This window comes from Larimichthys crocea, chromosome V (genome assembly GCF_000972845.2).
Source record: "Larimichthys crocea isolate SSNF chromosome V, L_crocea_2.0, whole genome shotgun sequence".
Classification (NCBI taxonomy): domain Eukaryota; kingdom Metazoa; phylum Chordata; class Actinopteri; family Sciaenidae; genus Larimichthys; species Larimichthys crocea.
Genome location: NC_040015.1, coordinates 128,683 through 142,962, shown reverse-complemented (window position 1 = coordinate 142,962; position 14,280 = coordinate 128,683). Strand labels below are relative to the sequence as shown.

Sequence of the window (14,280 nt, the reverse complement as noted above, 5' to 3'; positions counted from 1 at the left end):
TGTTGTAGTATGTTATGTTTGTTTCTATATGACTGCGTAAAATTATTCAACCAAATTTTCCAAAAAACAAGACTGTATAAAGTTTGACTAGCTTAGTGGCTCTTTTGAATTGAAATCACAATTTGGCTTGGTTAAGCTACTTTTAAATTACATATTTAAATGCATACAACTGGGAATTAATATATTATATAAGAGTTAGAGTCGCTGTGAAGTTCAGTGTGGTAACAGTAACAGTAACCACCTGTCAATCAAAGCAGCCACCCTCAGTACAGTTGTCGGGAAATTAGCTATAGAGACCAAAAATGTTTTTTGTACCAGGCTGTAAACATGTTTTTTTCTGCTGTGTTGAACATTTGAACATGGGGACTTGTGAGACTGACTCACTTCTGGAGCCAGCCTCAAGTGGACGTTTGAGGAACTGCAGTTTTTAGCACTTCAACACTGGCTTCACTTCACAGTCATAGAGGTTGCCGCTTGGTACAAACACTAAAAGACTAAAATGATTTTTTTAAAACTACACAGACATTCAAGACAATTGGAAAAGGGCAATAATAAAAGCTATGTCAACATTTTAAAACAAACTGAACAGCAACTTCAGTCAGGATGACGGTTGACTCGTGCGTTATCTTCATCACCACTTGAATTTTTTGCACTTCTTTGGTTTTTCTGAATGGAGGCAAAAGAAGAGAAGATAAAATATGGTGGATGTTGACAAAAAGGCATTTGAGCTTAGAAAAATTCATACTGGTAAATGTTTGATCAGCAAATCAGCAGTGTGGCTCTAACTTGGCAGATCAAATGAATTATCTGGACAACTATCTACTCGTACAGACATTCAAGGTCTATGTGCACGCTAACATGTTAGCATGTTAACCATTCACAGTGAACCTTCTCATGAGAGGAAGGGTACACAGATTTTAAGATGAGTAGCTGCTGGCTGTACCTTCAGGAATAAAGTCCAGTGTTGTGAGACGAGGGATGTAAGAGCTCGACGTGACATCTTTCCACTTGTCGCCTAAAGAAGAAGAAAGTTTCAGTTGTCAGTGAGGGTTATTTGACAAAACATTCAAGCTCAAAGGAAAAAAACAACATTCTTCATTCAGTCACTTCTGATGAGGGATGGGAATTAAGAACTGCTTTCATATTGTCCATGAGATCTGCCACTTAGAAGTCTGTGAAGGTTCTCAGTTGTTGAACAGGGTTCAATCTGGGGCAGCTTGACTTGGCTCTAATCTGTGATCTCATCCAAGAGGCTTCAACAGTTGTTCAGGTCACCTGAGCTATGTAGAATTAATTATTTTAATTTTAAAGTTTAATTAATATAATAATATATATTATATTATTATAATTGCTATTCAGTCTCATGAGGAGGGACGACAGAACAGCATTTACACTTAGCCTCATGTGACCTGAACGACTCCGACAAGCATCAACGAACCAAGTGGAAACTATCCGATCCCGCCTTGGCTAAATACTCATATCTCGGCTAATACTCATATCTCCCACCAGTCAGTCAGAACAGAAGAAGCCTCTTGGATGAGAGGTGAAATGTCTTCACAGATCTGTAACCAGGTCCAGCTGCCCCAGATTTAAACCTTCATGAAGACTTATGCCTCTTGGTTATCGATACCAGTGTGTTTTGTGTGCACTGAAAAACAACTGACCCTGTAGAGTGGTTCTGTAAAATGAATTCTGATTGATAAATGATTCTCAGTGAGTCTGTCCAGTTCAACACACCGGGCTCACAAAACTCTGATTTTGGTTTCTGTTAAGCTGGAATACAAGAATGTTTGTGACCAGGCAGCACACCGTTTTATCAGAGTCAAAACGAAGTCACTCAAGGCTTCAAAACAGTTGTCAACAAACCAAGGGCCGGCATCGTAGTGGGTTTATACTTGCAATAAAGAGTGAGGCGTCACTTCATGAAGTAGGATGATAACTTTGCCTATGAAAATCTAAATGGAAACGAATGCTGTTCAAATATTGTCTCATTTGTGGGAATGGAAATCAAGAACTAGTTCCAGCTGAGAACTGGTTTCAAATTAAACAGCAGTTAAATAGTTGAGCTCTACACATGTGCGTCGTGTGGTTTCTACTATCTATCTACACTGTGTTTAGTCCCAGTGATAATCAAAGCGTCCATGCTGTTAATTCTGCATAACTTTAAGCCTTAATATAATTTGGGGGAAATTAGCTACAGAGACCAAAACTGTTTTTTGTACCAGGCTGTAAACGTGTTTATTTCTGCTGTGAAGTTGGACATTTGAACATGCGGACTTATGGAGACTGACTCACTTCTGGAGCCAGACTCAAGTGGACGTTTGAGGAACTACAGTTTTTGGGCTTCACACAGAGGTTGCCACTTGGTCTCAACACAGGTTTGTTGTGAATGTATAGATTCTTGTCATGTGGATGAAAACTACCAGGACAGGAAATCATAAAATATTTAAATATAAATCCAGCTGTGCTGCCATCATCAGAAAGTGATGTGGCTTCACGCCTGAGAGGAAAGAGATGTCTCATTTCACTTCATTGTTGCTTAGAGCTTTCATGTAAGGTGTGAGGTGACAAGATATTTAATTGATCATTGTTTGATTTGCTTTGGGGTCTTCCAGTGTGTGTGTAGACTCTTATTTTGTCATATTTTCTCATATTTCATTTCTGGTACTTTTGTTTGTTTTGGGGTTTTTAGGGATTAAAGGATCATTTTACCTGAGATATGTACATTCTCCATGGTCCTGGCTTTGAGTGACCGTTTATAGATTCTGGTGTAACTTGACGAGTGGGAGGGTCCAGCCTCGTTACTTGTGAAATCCACCTCCACCTGACGATGACGCCGGGATTTGGAGGCCTGAGAGACACATGAATACATTGATCGCCGGGATTTGGAGGCCTGAGAGACACATGAATACATTGATTTTTTTCATGATTTGAAAAGCAGATTAATAAAAGTAAAAGCAAAAAAAAAAAAAATCTCTAACGTGAAACACAAACCTCTGCTGCCTGTCCGTATGCTCTTGATTTGATGTCAGCGAGGCGCTCGGCTCTCTCTGAACACTGAGGATGCAGAATAGGCAGTTAGTCAGCAGCGTCGCTCTCTGGACAAAGTTATTATTACAACTTTAGACTAAGGCACAGGTGACAGGACCTCATTTATTTCACTTTCACTTGAGTATTTAAGATCCTGCAGGACACACGAGGTGCACCAGTGATGCTTTGAAGATTCAAACCTTAATATAGTGTATCTCACCTCCTGTTGAGAGGACGTTCCCTCACCACTGTCTTCATCTTCAACAGTCACCTCCTGAGAAGACAAGACATCACATCACATCAACACTGATAAAATGTATTAAACATTAAAACCTGCCTGATGCTTGGCACGTGTTTGTGTGTGTATGTGTGAGTCTGTCAATGAGAAAGAAGGACAAAACGGCCGACATTTTAAATGTAGCATTGGCAGTCATGAATATTAGACACAGACTTCAATTAAGTTAATCAAAATCAGCCTTGAAGGTTCAACTTCAAACAAGCTACCACCATGACCAAACTGCAGGTCATATCATTATACCGTTAATAAGCATCGTCAGGCCTTGCTGAATGTGTTGATATCAAATTTATGTTGATAAAGTAAAAAAAAATTGACTGTTAATTGAGTAAATGCTAGTGGTTGATCCTGACACATCTGTGCAGAGATCAAATCTGAGTTTGGGAGACGTTTCAAAATGATTTTTCGACAGATATTCCTCTCCCTCTCCACTGTAGCGGTCATGTGACTCACTCTAACTCTGTCCCATAAGCGCCCACGTTAAATTTTTCTGCTTTTATTGACAAACTTCTCAAAAAAGTTGATGAAACACGCTTCTCCTGGCCAGGCTGTACGTTTATATTAATTAATATTTTTTTGTATGTGCGACCAAAACTGCAGGAGGAGTAGCGAGGGCATGAGCATGAGAGGGTAGACTAAGCCTTGTGCACCATTAGGCACAGTAATAACCACATTAGAGACAGCTTTTTTAATCCTGTAGATATTTTCTCTAAGACATTTCACCTTCTTTTGCTGCCACTTGTAGAAATCCACCACAGTGCTGCGTAGCTGAGGGACCATGTCTGTACGGACAAGGTTGATGGATGAAACTGCCTGTTCTGATGAAGCGACAGAAGTCTTCAGCTTCTCATAGAGCTCGTTAATGTTGGACAATTCCTGCACAAAGACAAAAAAGCACAAATTATTACGTTTTATTAAAGCCACTGGAAAACCAAACTCACTCAGATTTCTAAGAATGCTTACTGAGACGTTAAACTTTGATATCACATTTGCATTTTAACTATTTCACGTTTCAAGAGACTTTAAATCTGTTTTGAAAGTGTTAAGAATTGAGTCTCTGCTCACCTCCAGCAGATCGATGGTTATCAGCTCCTGTGGACGAGACGCTCGCTCAATGAACTCTTCGCATAACACCGACTTTTCCATCTTCTTCTTCTTCTTGAAGACGAGCTGCCAGGAGAGAAATAAGAAGAGGAGGAGGAGGAGGAGAAGGAGGAGGAGGACAAGACAAAAAGCACAAAGAGGAGAGAGGGGAAATGTGAATTTGCAATGTTGTATTAATAGTAAGGTGAGATTTTGGTGCACCTTCAACTCCCCGTGTTCTGCGAGGGGAGCATACGTCGGTATCACTGCTGGTGCCAACCACTGTTTACTTTACTTAGGAAGTTCACTTATAAAGGTAGTGAGCTCACCTGACTGGGCATGGCAGTGAAGTAGAAAGCTTTGAGGAGCATCAGCTGCTGCAGAATATAAACGGTGTCGTGGTGTTGAGCGTCCACAGCGTTCTTCTCAAACTTCTTAACGTCTTCCCAGTCCTTCAGAGCCAGACGGATCTGCAGCCAGAAGCACACAAAAAAAAACAATCATTGACTTTATTTAACTGTATGATTGACCTTTCAAAGAGCATGCATGTGTGCTGTGTTCCTCACCTGCTCTTTGGGTTCTGCGGTCTGACACTGATACAAGCTGTACAGCAGATAAAGTCCACCAACTCTGATCTGGAAGCTGAACGGAGGCAGGAAGAAGCTGCGGGCCGTGTCCAGGATCAGGTGACTGAACGCTCGCTTCTGATGCCCCGCAGTGCCGCTGCGAAACAACGTGACACACAATTTTAAATACTGATTCTGAAGTCTGTGAAGGTTCTCAGTCAGCTGGGTCATCAGTCTTTGAGTTCAGTCTGAGGCAACAGGACCTTGTTAGATCTGAAATGAACTGAAAAAGTCTCTTAAATGAGAGATGAAAAGTATAAATGGATCTACAGCCACGTCTAGTTGTCCCAGTTTGTCCTTGTATTCTGCTACTCATCTATAATTTACTTGAACGCCTCCGTTTTAAAAAATCCAGCCACATTCTCACAACACTAACGTAAATAAACAGAAGTTTGTATTGAACAGGAACTGAGAGGCTGTTTATTATTATTCATCTCATAATTATGTCACAAATATAATGGTGACAAACATTCATGCAAATCTAACCTCAGATCTAGGGGCTGAAATTACAATTATGAAACTATAATTATGTTATCTAATGGTAAGAACAAAAATAAACTGTATGTGTCTAAATTAGTGGGGAAGAGCAGCATTTTAGCCTCCATAATTTCAAGCCAAAGTTTAAAGGATAAATATTTAATAATGGGAAGAATGTGAATAAAATGTAAATAAATCAACAGGAATAATAACACTGATGAGGATACGCAGTTACAGCTGATGTGTGGATGGATTTATTTCTAATTCATGAAGGATAAATGACTAAAAGTGAGGATTTGATTTGAAATTGTATTTGGGGATGTCAAGGATTTTAATTTGCACAATTTTCTGTTTTACAGATAAAGCGATTAATAACAGATGAATATATAATTAAAGTATTGATCCTGCAGCCCTAGTTTAATGTATTAATTATGCAACGTTAAGATTATGTCTAATGAATCAACAGAATGATTTGGGAACAAAATGACATTTTATTCCCAAATGATCTCAACTTATTTTAACATGTGTGAATAATAAAAACGTGTCTGATCTGTTCATCGTTTCATTTTTAAAGTAAACATGTCAAATATTTATAAATATTTTTTGCTTAATGTGAAGATTTGCTGCTTTTCTTTGTCATTCGTGGTAAATGGAGAGGTTTGGACAAAAGAAATGCAAGAACCTCATTTTATCAGCATCGCATTTTCTAAATGATTCATTATAATAAATCATTAGTTAATGACGTCAGTCGGTGCTTTTATTTTGTCTTGAACTGCAGAGACAGTGGACACCGGAAGCTCGCAGTCACTTTATTCTGTAATTAAAGCACAGCATGAGACAGTGAACAGCACCGTGTGTGACCTGTTTGTTTGTTTGTTTGTAAAGAGACTTTCTGGACCTACTAGAAAATGTGTGAGAACTTCATTTCCCGCCACAGTCTGGAGAAAATCTCGAAGCGGACCGACCCGGTTCGCTGGAAGCGGCTCAGCAGCTGCTCACAGTCCGACTTCACCTCTTTCCGACAGAAGTCCATGTGGACGCTGGGAACAGATTCAGTATTTATGAACTAAAGTCACATTTCACCTGTTTTCTACCGGACAAACGAGGTAAACAAAGAGACACGATGTAAACACGACGGCGTGTCCACCGCTTAGTGCGTCATCTGCAGCCGACCACTTCTTCTTCGTTTCATTTTGTGGAATTTCCGGTACTTTTCAAAATAAAGGTCCTTTGATAAACGTTAATAACTCATGATTATGATTTGATACCAGTTTATCAATTTGCTCCTTCTGAGAGGTATTAAAGAAATATCACACTCGAAGTTGTGTTGTACTGAATATCAGCAGAGCTGTGACTGTAGATCATTAAAGTGCTGATATTTAGTGTAAACATATTATATAACAGGTTATGACTTGTTTGTTTAATCATTTGTTTGGCTCCACTTAAACAATCACGCACACGTAATGAACTGTTCAAATATCATATTTCTTAAAGAGTGTTTGGTGTCACAGCTTTAGTTTAATTCATAATATGTTTATTTTTGAATGTTCTGCCAACGCGACAGAAACATTAGGTAACTGTTAAGTATGATAAGGTTGACTGTGTCAGTTATTGGTTTGATTATTTTGCACATACTGTACTTACTCGGCTGTAATGCTCTTCTTATTTTTACTTTTAAAACACACTATATTTATATTGTTGTATTTTTAATACCTGGTTTTCTTATTTTTCTTATATTTAGAGAATGTTTGACACGCACCAACAACACCAAAACTAATTCCTAGTATGTGTAAAAAATGTACTTGGCAGTAAAGCTTTTTCTGATTCTGACTGGTTGTGTGTTGATTACTGGTGGTGGCTGATCAGGTTTATTATCAGCTGATCGTGTTCAGTTTCTAACAGCAGTATGCAGGACATACTTGTTGTATAATCTTTTCTCAAATTTTTATATATGAGGATTTTCTGTTTTCTCCAGTGTGGATCAATAAAGTCAGTCTCATCTTATTTAGACCCTGAGTTAACACACCAGCTGACACAATAAGGCAGAAGCATCAGTTCAAGTTTATAAATCTTTATTATCAAAAAGCTTTTTTGGGGTGTAATAACATCGAGCTCATTCTCTACTGAATCACACTAGTAGCCTTTTAACAGTAGTCACATCACAGCATAGCAGTCAGCAAGTCATAAAGTGAACTATAGTAGCAGTTATTCCAGTTAGAGCACGAAATGTCAGTGACGTACGATCCACTTCAACGTCTTCTTTCATGTGACGTTGTTTGTTTGCACCTTTTTATTTCGACAGTGCCCCCAGATGGAGAACTGTTGGTCCACCGAGCATGAAGCACCAGGGTCACCAACACTGATGAGTTATGAAGGGAGTCGAGAGTACGGTGACACAGAAACCAGACAAGACAGGAGATGAAATGTGTGGAAAGCTGTCCATACGGTCGGGGCTCTGAGGACTGAGATGACTTAAGTGCAGACATAAAGAAAGGCGACACACACCAACCCAAACAGCATCAACCTACAGTGTTTCACATCATGACATGATCTCACAACTATCACTTAAAAACAATCTACAAATCTTGAAGTTTTACAGTGAAATCACAAACTTTTGAACAGGATTTGATCTGGGTTTTTTCTTCTTTTTTTTTTGGTATCGACAAGAAATATCTGACCAGTTTATAAAATCTAATGTCATGTACAAATGTTACAGGTAGAATAATTTATCTTGTTGCATATTAACAGTTTTGTTCAAAGCGTGATGGATTCCAGTTAACACCGGTGTTACATCGTCTTCCTCCTCCTCCTTGCTTTTAGGAAATGTTTTTGCCGTCAGTTCATTAATAATGCAGCGAGGACAGGCTGGTATTTACAAACAGCAGTACAGACAATGGGTCAGTTGATCAACATCATTAACATTAGATTCATTTTTTATCTGTCTCCAGGGGGGTGATACTACTCCTCCTCTTCCTCATATTTTCTCTGCTTAAATGAGCTTAGAAGAAAGAATACACAGAGTATTTGTAAATTCCTACAGCAGTCACCTGTCAGTGAACGCAACACATATACTAAAATCATCCATGTGTCTCCACGTGTTCATGTAAAGCCCAACTGATATATCGGCCAGTATCGGTGTGTATGTTGTCCAATATGAATTTATTTATAATTTGGTGCACTGCTGTCGTTTTGGACAATAACGTTCATTGTTAAAATTACTGATCAGTCAGATTTTTTTTAATCGGCTCAGTCACCGTTTTATGGTTTATTCTGCACTTCATTGCTGCAGGTTTAAAGTCTCTATGAAGTCTAACTTGTTGTGTAAGTGTTTTTATCACATCTGTCCTCCAGTATCTGAGTGATTGTGAGGGCTGCTGCAGTCATCTACGGCCGGGCCTCGCTGATTACTGCACAAAAGCACAACTTTAGAACTTTATTCAGTGATTTTGGTCAAACTCTGCAAGAAAAACACCTCAGCAGGCTACTGTGTTCACTGCCAGGCTGACCACTGCAGGTTGTGTTCAGTCCCAGGTTAGGTCGTGCTCACTGCTGACAGTCGCCCATAGTGCTAGCTGCAATGCATAGTGGTCAGTGGTAATCATGAAATGAAAACACCTGGATGATTTTGATCACATGACAATCTACAAAACACTTGGTACATTCAGTTCAGTCATAAAACGATCCAGATCACAGAGGGTCTGGATTCAGCTCCTCCTCCATTGGTTGTGCAGTGCTTACAACCCGTGTGGCTAACTTCGCGTGCAGCGGTACACCCACAGTGGTTTACCCAGTTGTGTGTGTGAATTAAGTCCAGCTCAATGTTTAGCGAAGCCACAACCACCTCCCTCAAAGACGATGTCGCTGTTTGTGTGTATAATACGTGTGCATTGGGTGTGTTTGTCAAGCTAGTGTTGGCTCGGGCCAAGCAACATTTCTAGTAAAGTGTCAGAGTGTTGCATGCTGGGACAGTCCCTCCATCTCTGTTCTGTTTATCTATCCGTCCTCCCATTACGATACCACCCTCTCTATCCCCACATCCCTCCACCATTTCTCCCTCTTTCTCCTCCACTTGCTTCCTCCACCTCCCTCGTCTTTTCCAGTGTTTGTTCCTGATACCAGAGGAGAGAAAAAAACAAATCTGATACATTCAGTCCCTCTGGTGCTTCTGGTCGCCTTCACTTTAGTCACCCCTCTCAGTGACGGAGAAGTCCTGGCGTACAGTTTGTTTGTTTTTTTGGGGGGGGGATTGGTATCGTCCATGTAAACGTTAGCAAGGGCCACACAGTGCGTCGGTCAGCAGTCCAGAGTTCCAGCTCATAGACTGAGCCCATCCTTAGTATTCTGGTCCACAACTACGCATGTAGCACTTGTCCTCTGGTCCTGCAGGCTTTAAGTGTTATGGATTCTCAGAAATCAGTAATGTCAGCTAAAAATTTTGCACATCTGGATCATCATCTGGTCCAAACATCCACATTTCTTTTAAAACAAATACAAAACAAACAAACCCCTCCCGTGAGCTCAGGCTGCTTGTTGCTGCACAGTAAACTTGGTGATAATTAAACAGCAGAAGCTGATCAAATCCAGCATTCTCAAAGATCATCTATAGTGTTGAGGTGTTCGAGTTAAATCCTTAAAAAGACCGCTAATGATCGAGGTCTATATTGTGTTCAATCCGCCTTGCAGAGATTCAGCTTGTGATGAAAAGCGGTTACCAATTGAAACCAAGCAGACTCAGGTCGAGTCGTTTTGACAGCTCCTTAGCTCTGATGGCAGACGGTGTCTGTAATCACGTTAGCTTGTTCATCAACAAAGTTTTTTGCCATAAAATACAAACAGAAACGTTTTCCAGGATTTAGACAGATTCACAATCGATGTTGTATTTAAGCCAAACTTATCCGTAAACAACAAAACAACTCCATGGACTGATCACATCACAGCTCCAGTTTTCAGCCCATCGTAGGTCGAGTACTCAGTTTCAGTGTTTAGACACAGCCGTACTCGTACCACACGGTCTGCGGGTCGTTGTTGGGGTCGGGGGAGGCTGGTGTGCTTTTTGGCCGTTCCACAGAGCCACACCTCACTCTCTCACTTTCCTTCTTTAGGTGTGAGGAGTCACCCGGCCGGCCCTCCCTTGACACCTCGCCTTGCTCAGAGGCTTCTTCGGGCTGCGTGGCGGGCACGGCTCTGACGGGGGTTACCATGGCGACCTCTCCACGGTGATGGTAGGAGGACGACGAGGAGGGGCCATTTCGAGAGACGGGGGTCCTCCCTCGCTCTCTCTCCCTCTCGCCATATCTCTCCGTCTGCAGATTCAGAGAGGATGAATGATGAATCGGCGGGTTCAGGAGGCTGCCGTCTGCATGCTGATTGGTCGGACCAGCCAGGCGAGCAGAGAGAGGACGCTCCCTCCCGTTAGCCCCTCCTCCTTGTCTACGAATAACCACATCTGATTGCCCTTCGTTTCCACGGAAACTGTCCGGTCCATTGGAGCGCAGCAAATCAGCCGAGGCCAGGCTGAAAGCTCTGCTCAGTGATTGGCCAGTTCTCTGGGCGACAGGCTGGCCCGTGGATGGGGATTGGCCGACAGGCTGGCGAGGCGAGGGCTTGACACTCTGACCCGGCCTCTGGTTGGATGACTGTACAGTGGGCGTGACATAGCTGGTGGGAGTCACCTGGTCTCTGCCAGCGGGCACAGAGGGGGCGGGACTTCTGAAATAGTCTGCCATCAAGTCCTCCCTGCTTCCTGTAGACACCTGCACGAAGGAAAACAAAAAGAATACAGAAAATAACTACGACTGATCATGTCAGGCAGTTCATGTCGACAAATGCTACCTGTCACTAAAAAGCACCACCTGAGACCATGGCTGGATTAATTAGGCAAATTAAATTTACTTTTGGGCTCCATTTGAACCAGAGACCAGTACTCGTCTGCTGGTCCAGGTTTTTTGTCTCCAATTTCTCTTTAATCGATCGAACAGCACTGCACTTCTGTTATCTTTTATTTTCTGGAAAACCTTAATAAAATGAGATTTTGATTAAAAATAAACACCATTTCCCATAATCCCCAAATGTGTGTACACTCATCACATTCAACGTGGCTCGAAGTTGAAATCTCTGCTCTAGTAATGATTTGTCCTCTTTGACTGGTGACTGTTTGTTACTCACTGAGGCAGTTCTCTTTAACACCCTTCAGACTTGGCCTCATGTGACGACTGAAAACCTTCACAGACGCCGTTTACCAACGTAAACTCACCGCATTAACAACCTTAAAAGCCAGAACAGAAGGTGTGTAGACACAGGAATGCACGTGTCACTGGGTTTTTACTGTGTATAATCATAATTTTATCTGGGTTTGGTGCCAACCTCCTATGTCCAGGACCAGCACTGGACCTGGGGCAATGGGGCCTTCTTCAATACTGCCTCCTCCCTTAAATCAGAAACTGTACTGATTGGTCTACGTTCAAATCACTACTTAAAACTCTTAAAAAACTGAAAATAAAACTCAAGTTTCTGTAAACGTATGACAAATGTTGTGTTGTATATTTTTAGTGTGCAGTTTATTGTATGTAACAACACTATACGTCCTGTATGTGTACATGTACATTAACTTTTATTTAATAATATTTACACCATGTTATATTGGTTACCATAGGAGGTGACTGTATGTTGCTCTCTTGTAGAAACTGTTCCAGCGTCACCATCTCACTTCCAGGAGAAGATGAGCGGGCCTTCGTCCTAACCCCGACGCCTCGCTGTGGTTGGGCCCTCTGAGGTGTGTGGTCGTATGGGAGGGTGGAACTACGTGACAGAGTCTGGTGTGATTGGCTGAGACCCATGACATCATCACTAGAGAGGCTGGCTGAGCGAACCTGACGATCAGATGTGTCTAAGACAGACAGAAACGTTGTTATTAATGACAGAAAATGATGACACCGGGGCTTTTAGAAGGAGTGTGTGTACTGAATATAGAGTATATATTATATATAGAGAGTCACTTCAGTCCATAATTGATGATCAGTAATAAATTAAAGCTACATTCAAATCTATTCATACAAATAAGATAGCTGTCAAGGTGTGTGTACCTCTGCAGTTGACAGGTGAGTTGGAGCTGGAGGTGTTGTGGCTGTAGTCTGCTGATCCTGGGCGACCGCCCGTGTTGCCGTGGTGACCAAACATGGAGTCTGGGTTGTTGTGGCGAGAGTCTTCATCATATAACAGACCTGAAATGATTTAAACACTATCATAAATACACTCACACTCTTGCTGACTTCTGAATAAGGTCTTATGTGTTTATAACCCGGCTTACCTCGGGGTCTGCGGCCGGGGCCTTGTGCCAGTCTGGAGCTGGAGTTGTTGGTTAGACTCAGAGAGGACTGGTGGCTCGGAGTGGAGCTTAGAGCTTTATGGGCCTGACCTGCAGCAGGAAGCACAAAAAGGTTACTAAAGCTCACAAATCAAAAAAAGTTATCATCATTATTATATGAATTACCATGTCCATCTTCTCCATTGATGCTCTCATTGCTGCCTCCTGGAGTGCTGCTACGATAAACACCCCGGCTCCTGTCAGTCAAACCTGCGGACAAGTCAGAATGCTGTAAGGAACCATTCTGGACTTGTATGACCATGAGATGTGCGCTGGGCGGAACAGAGGAGCAAAAGAACCAAGCAAGCAAGGAGACTGTTTGCTGATTTAGAAGCAAACTGTGTGTACTTACTGTGACATCAGTTATTATTCAGTGAATGTGTCTGATTCTCTGATCAGTTTTAAGGATCAGCTGAATGAAGGTGTGAAGCATTTAAACAAAACGCAGCTTCACTGATTCACGTGTCATGATGAAAATAAAGTTTTAAAGTTCAGGTTATTGTCCAAATGTTCATCCATAAACAAAGGTATTCATTTAAAGAGTTTCATAATTAAGACACCACTGGAGGTCATGATGAATCAACCAATCCTGATGAGTCCAAATTATATTGGATGAAGTCTGTTTAAAGGTCCAGTGTGTATGATATATAATCATTTTTGCTTTTACTGTAGTTACTGAAGTTACTGTACAGATACATTTTTCTTTGTATATTTCTTACATGGTTAGAACATTATGTTCTTTTTTCCCCTATTTATATTGTATAATATAATACACTTTTATTTTATCTACCTCATGTCTATTCGTACACAGTATACGCACATACGTACATATGTATTTGTAACTACAGCTGCAACACAAGAATTTCCCTTCAGGGATCAACAAAGCACACGTTTTTTGGAAAACATGGTGAGTGTGACAAAGCCTTTAGGAAGTTGTATGACGTGCTATAAATAGTGCTGGAGGGAGGTGGTCGTGGTGGGTGACCAGGATTTGTGTCCCATGTGACGAGGACACAGAGATCAAATGGGACAAGAGTACAAGCAGGTGACGACAAATATGCCTCAGTGTGTTCTTGTTTTGAAACGTTGATCTTTGGCGTGACGTGACTTAAAGTAACAGCAGCAAAGCTTTGTGAAGCAGCTCAGAACAGATGATGAGATCAGCTCTTAAAATGAAGCCTCGAAGAGACACACTTGCCAGACTGAAAACATTCGAGGTGGTGACAGCACACACACAGAAATGTTTCATACAGGTACTCATCAAAACTCTTCACAGACATGCAGATATATGCGGGCAGGCCTGGCGTGCTTGGAAACACACACACACACATATATATACATAAACCATCTCTACTACTTACTAGTAACACTGGCTGGCTCACAACCGCAACACGCACCTGTTTGTG

General features: G+C 41.4%; 2 protein-coding genes across 3 annotated transcripts in view; both read right to left on the bottom strand.

The window, feature by feature from the left end:
• Nucleotides 1-399: 399 nt before the first annotated feature.
• snapc1b (small nuclear RNA activating complex, polypeptide 1b) lies at nt 400-6,709 on the bottom strand. The gene is made up of 10 exons (XM_010745133.3): nt 6,414-6,709; nt 4,975-5,131; nt 4,738-4,878; nt 4,391-4,495; nt 4,049-4,201; nt 3,251-3,304; nt 2,995-3,057; nt 2,713-2,851; nt 944-1,015; nt 400-666 (listed from the first exon to the last, which is right to left on the bottom strand). The coding sequence occupies exons 1-10, from the start codon at nt 6,542-6,544 to the stop codon at nt 632-634; spliced, it is 1,050 nt and encodes a 349-aa protein (XP_010743435.1). The 5' UTR covers nt 6,545-6,709; the 3' UTR covers nt 400-631.
• An 857-nt stretch (nt 6,710-7,566) lies between these two features.
• Nucleotides 7,567-14,280, bottom strand: part of ccdc88c (coiled-coil domain containing 88C) — a 44,278-nt gene continuing 37,564 nt past the window's right edge. For both annotated transcript variants that reach the window (XM_010745135.3, XM_027278698.1), the window contains exons 27-31: nt 13,001-13,084; nt 12,818-12,925; nt 12,594-12,731; nt 12,159-12,397; nt 7,567-11,264 (exon numbers count right to left, since the gene is read on the bottom strand). In XM_010745135.3, the coding sequence (XP_010743437.2) occupies nt 10,494-11,264; nt 12,159-12,397; nt 12,594-12,731; nt 12,818-12,925; nt 13,001-13,084 (1,340 nt within the window). In that variant the 3' untranslated portion in view covers nt 7,567-10,493. The remainder of the gene's footprint in view (nt 11,265-12,158; nt 12,398-12,593; nt 12,732-12,817; nt 12,926-13,000; nt 13,085-14,280) is intronic.

Excerpts from the sequence above, each read along its gene's own strand:
- snapc1b (XM_010745133.3), bottom strand. The coding sequence starts at position 6,544 with ATGGACTTCTGTCGGAAAGAGGTGAAGTCGGACTGTGAGCAGCTGCTG. Across the intron at positions 4,879-4,974 it reads CCGCAGAACCCAAAGAGCAG|ATCCGTCTGGCTCTGAAGGA; the intron begins GTGAGGAACACA and ends TTCTGGCTGCAG. Across the intron at positions 4,202-4,390 it reads TAACCATCGATCTGCTGGAG|GAATTGTCCAACATTAACGA; the intron begins GTGAGCAGAGAC and ends GTCTTTGTGCAG.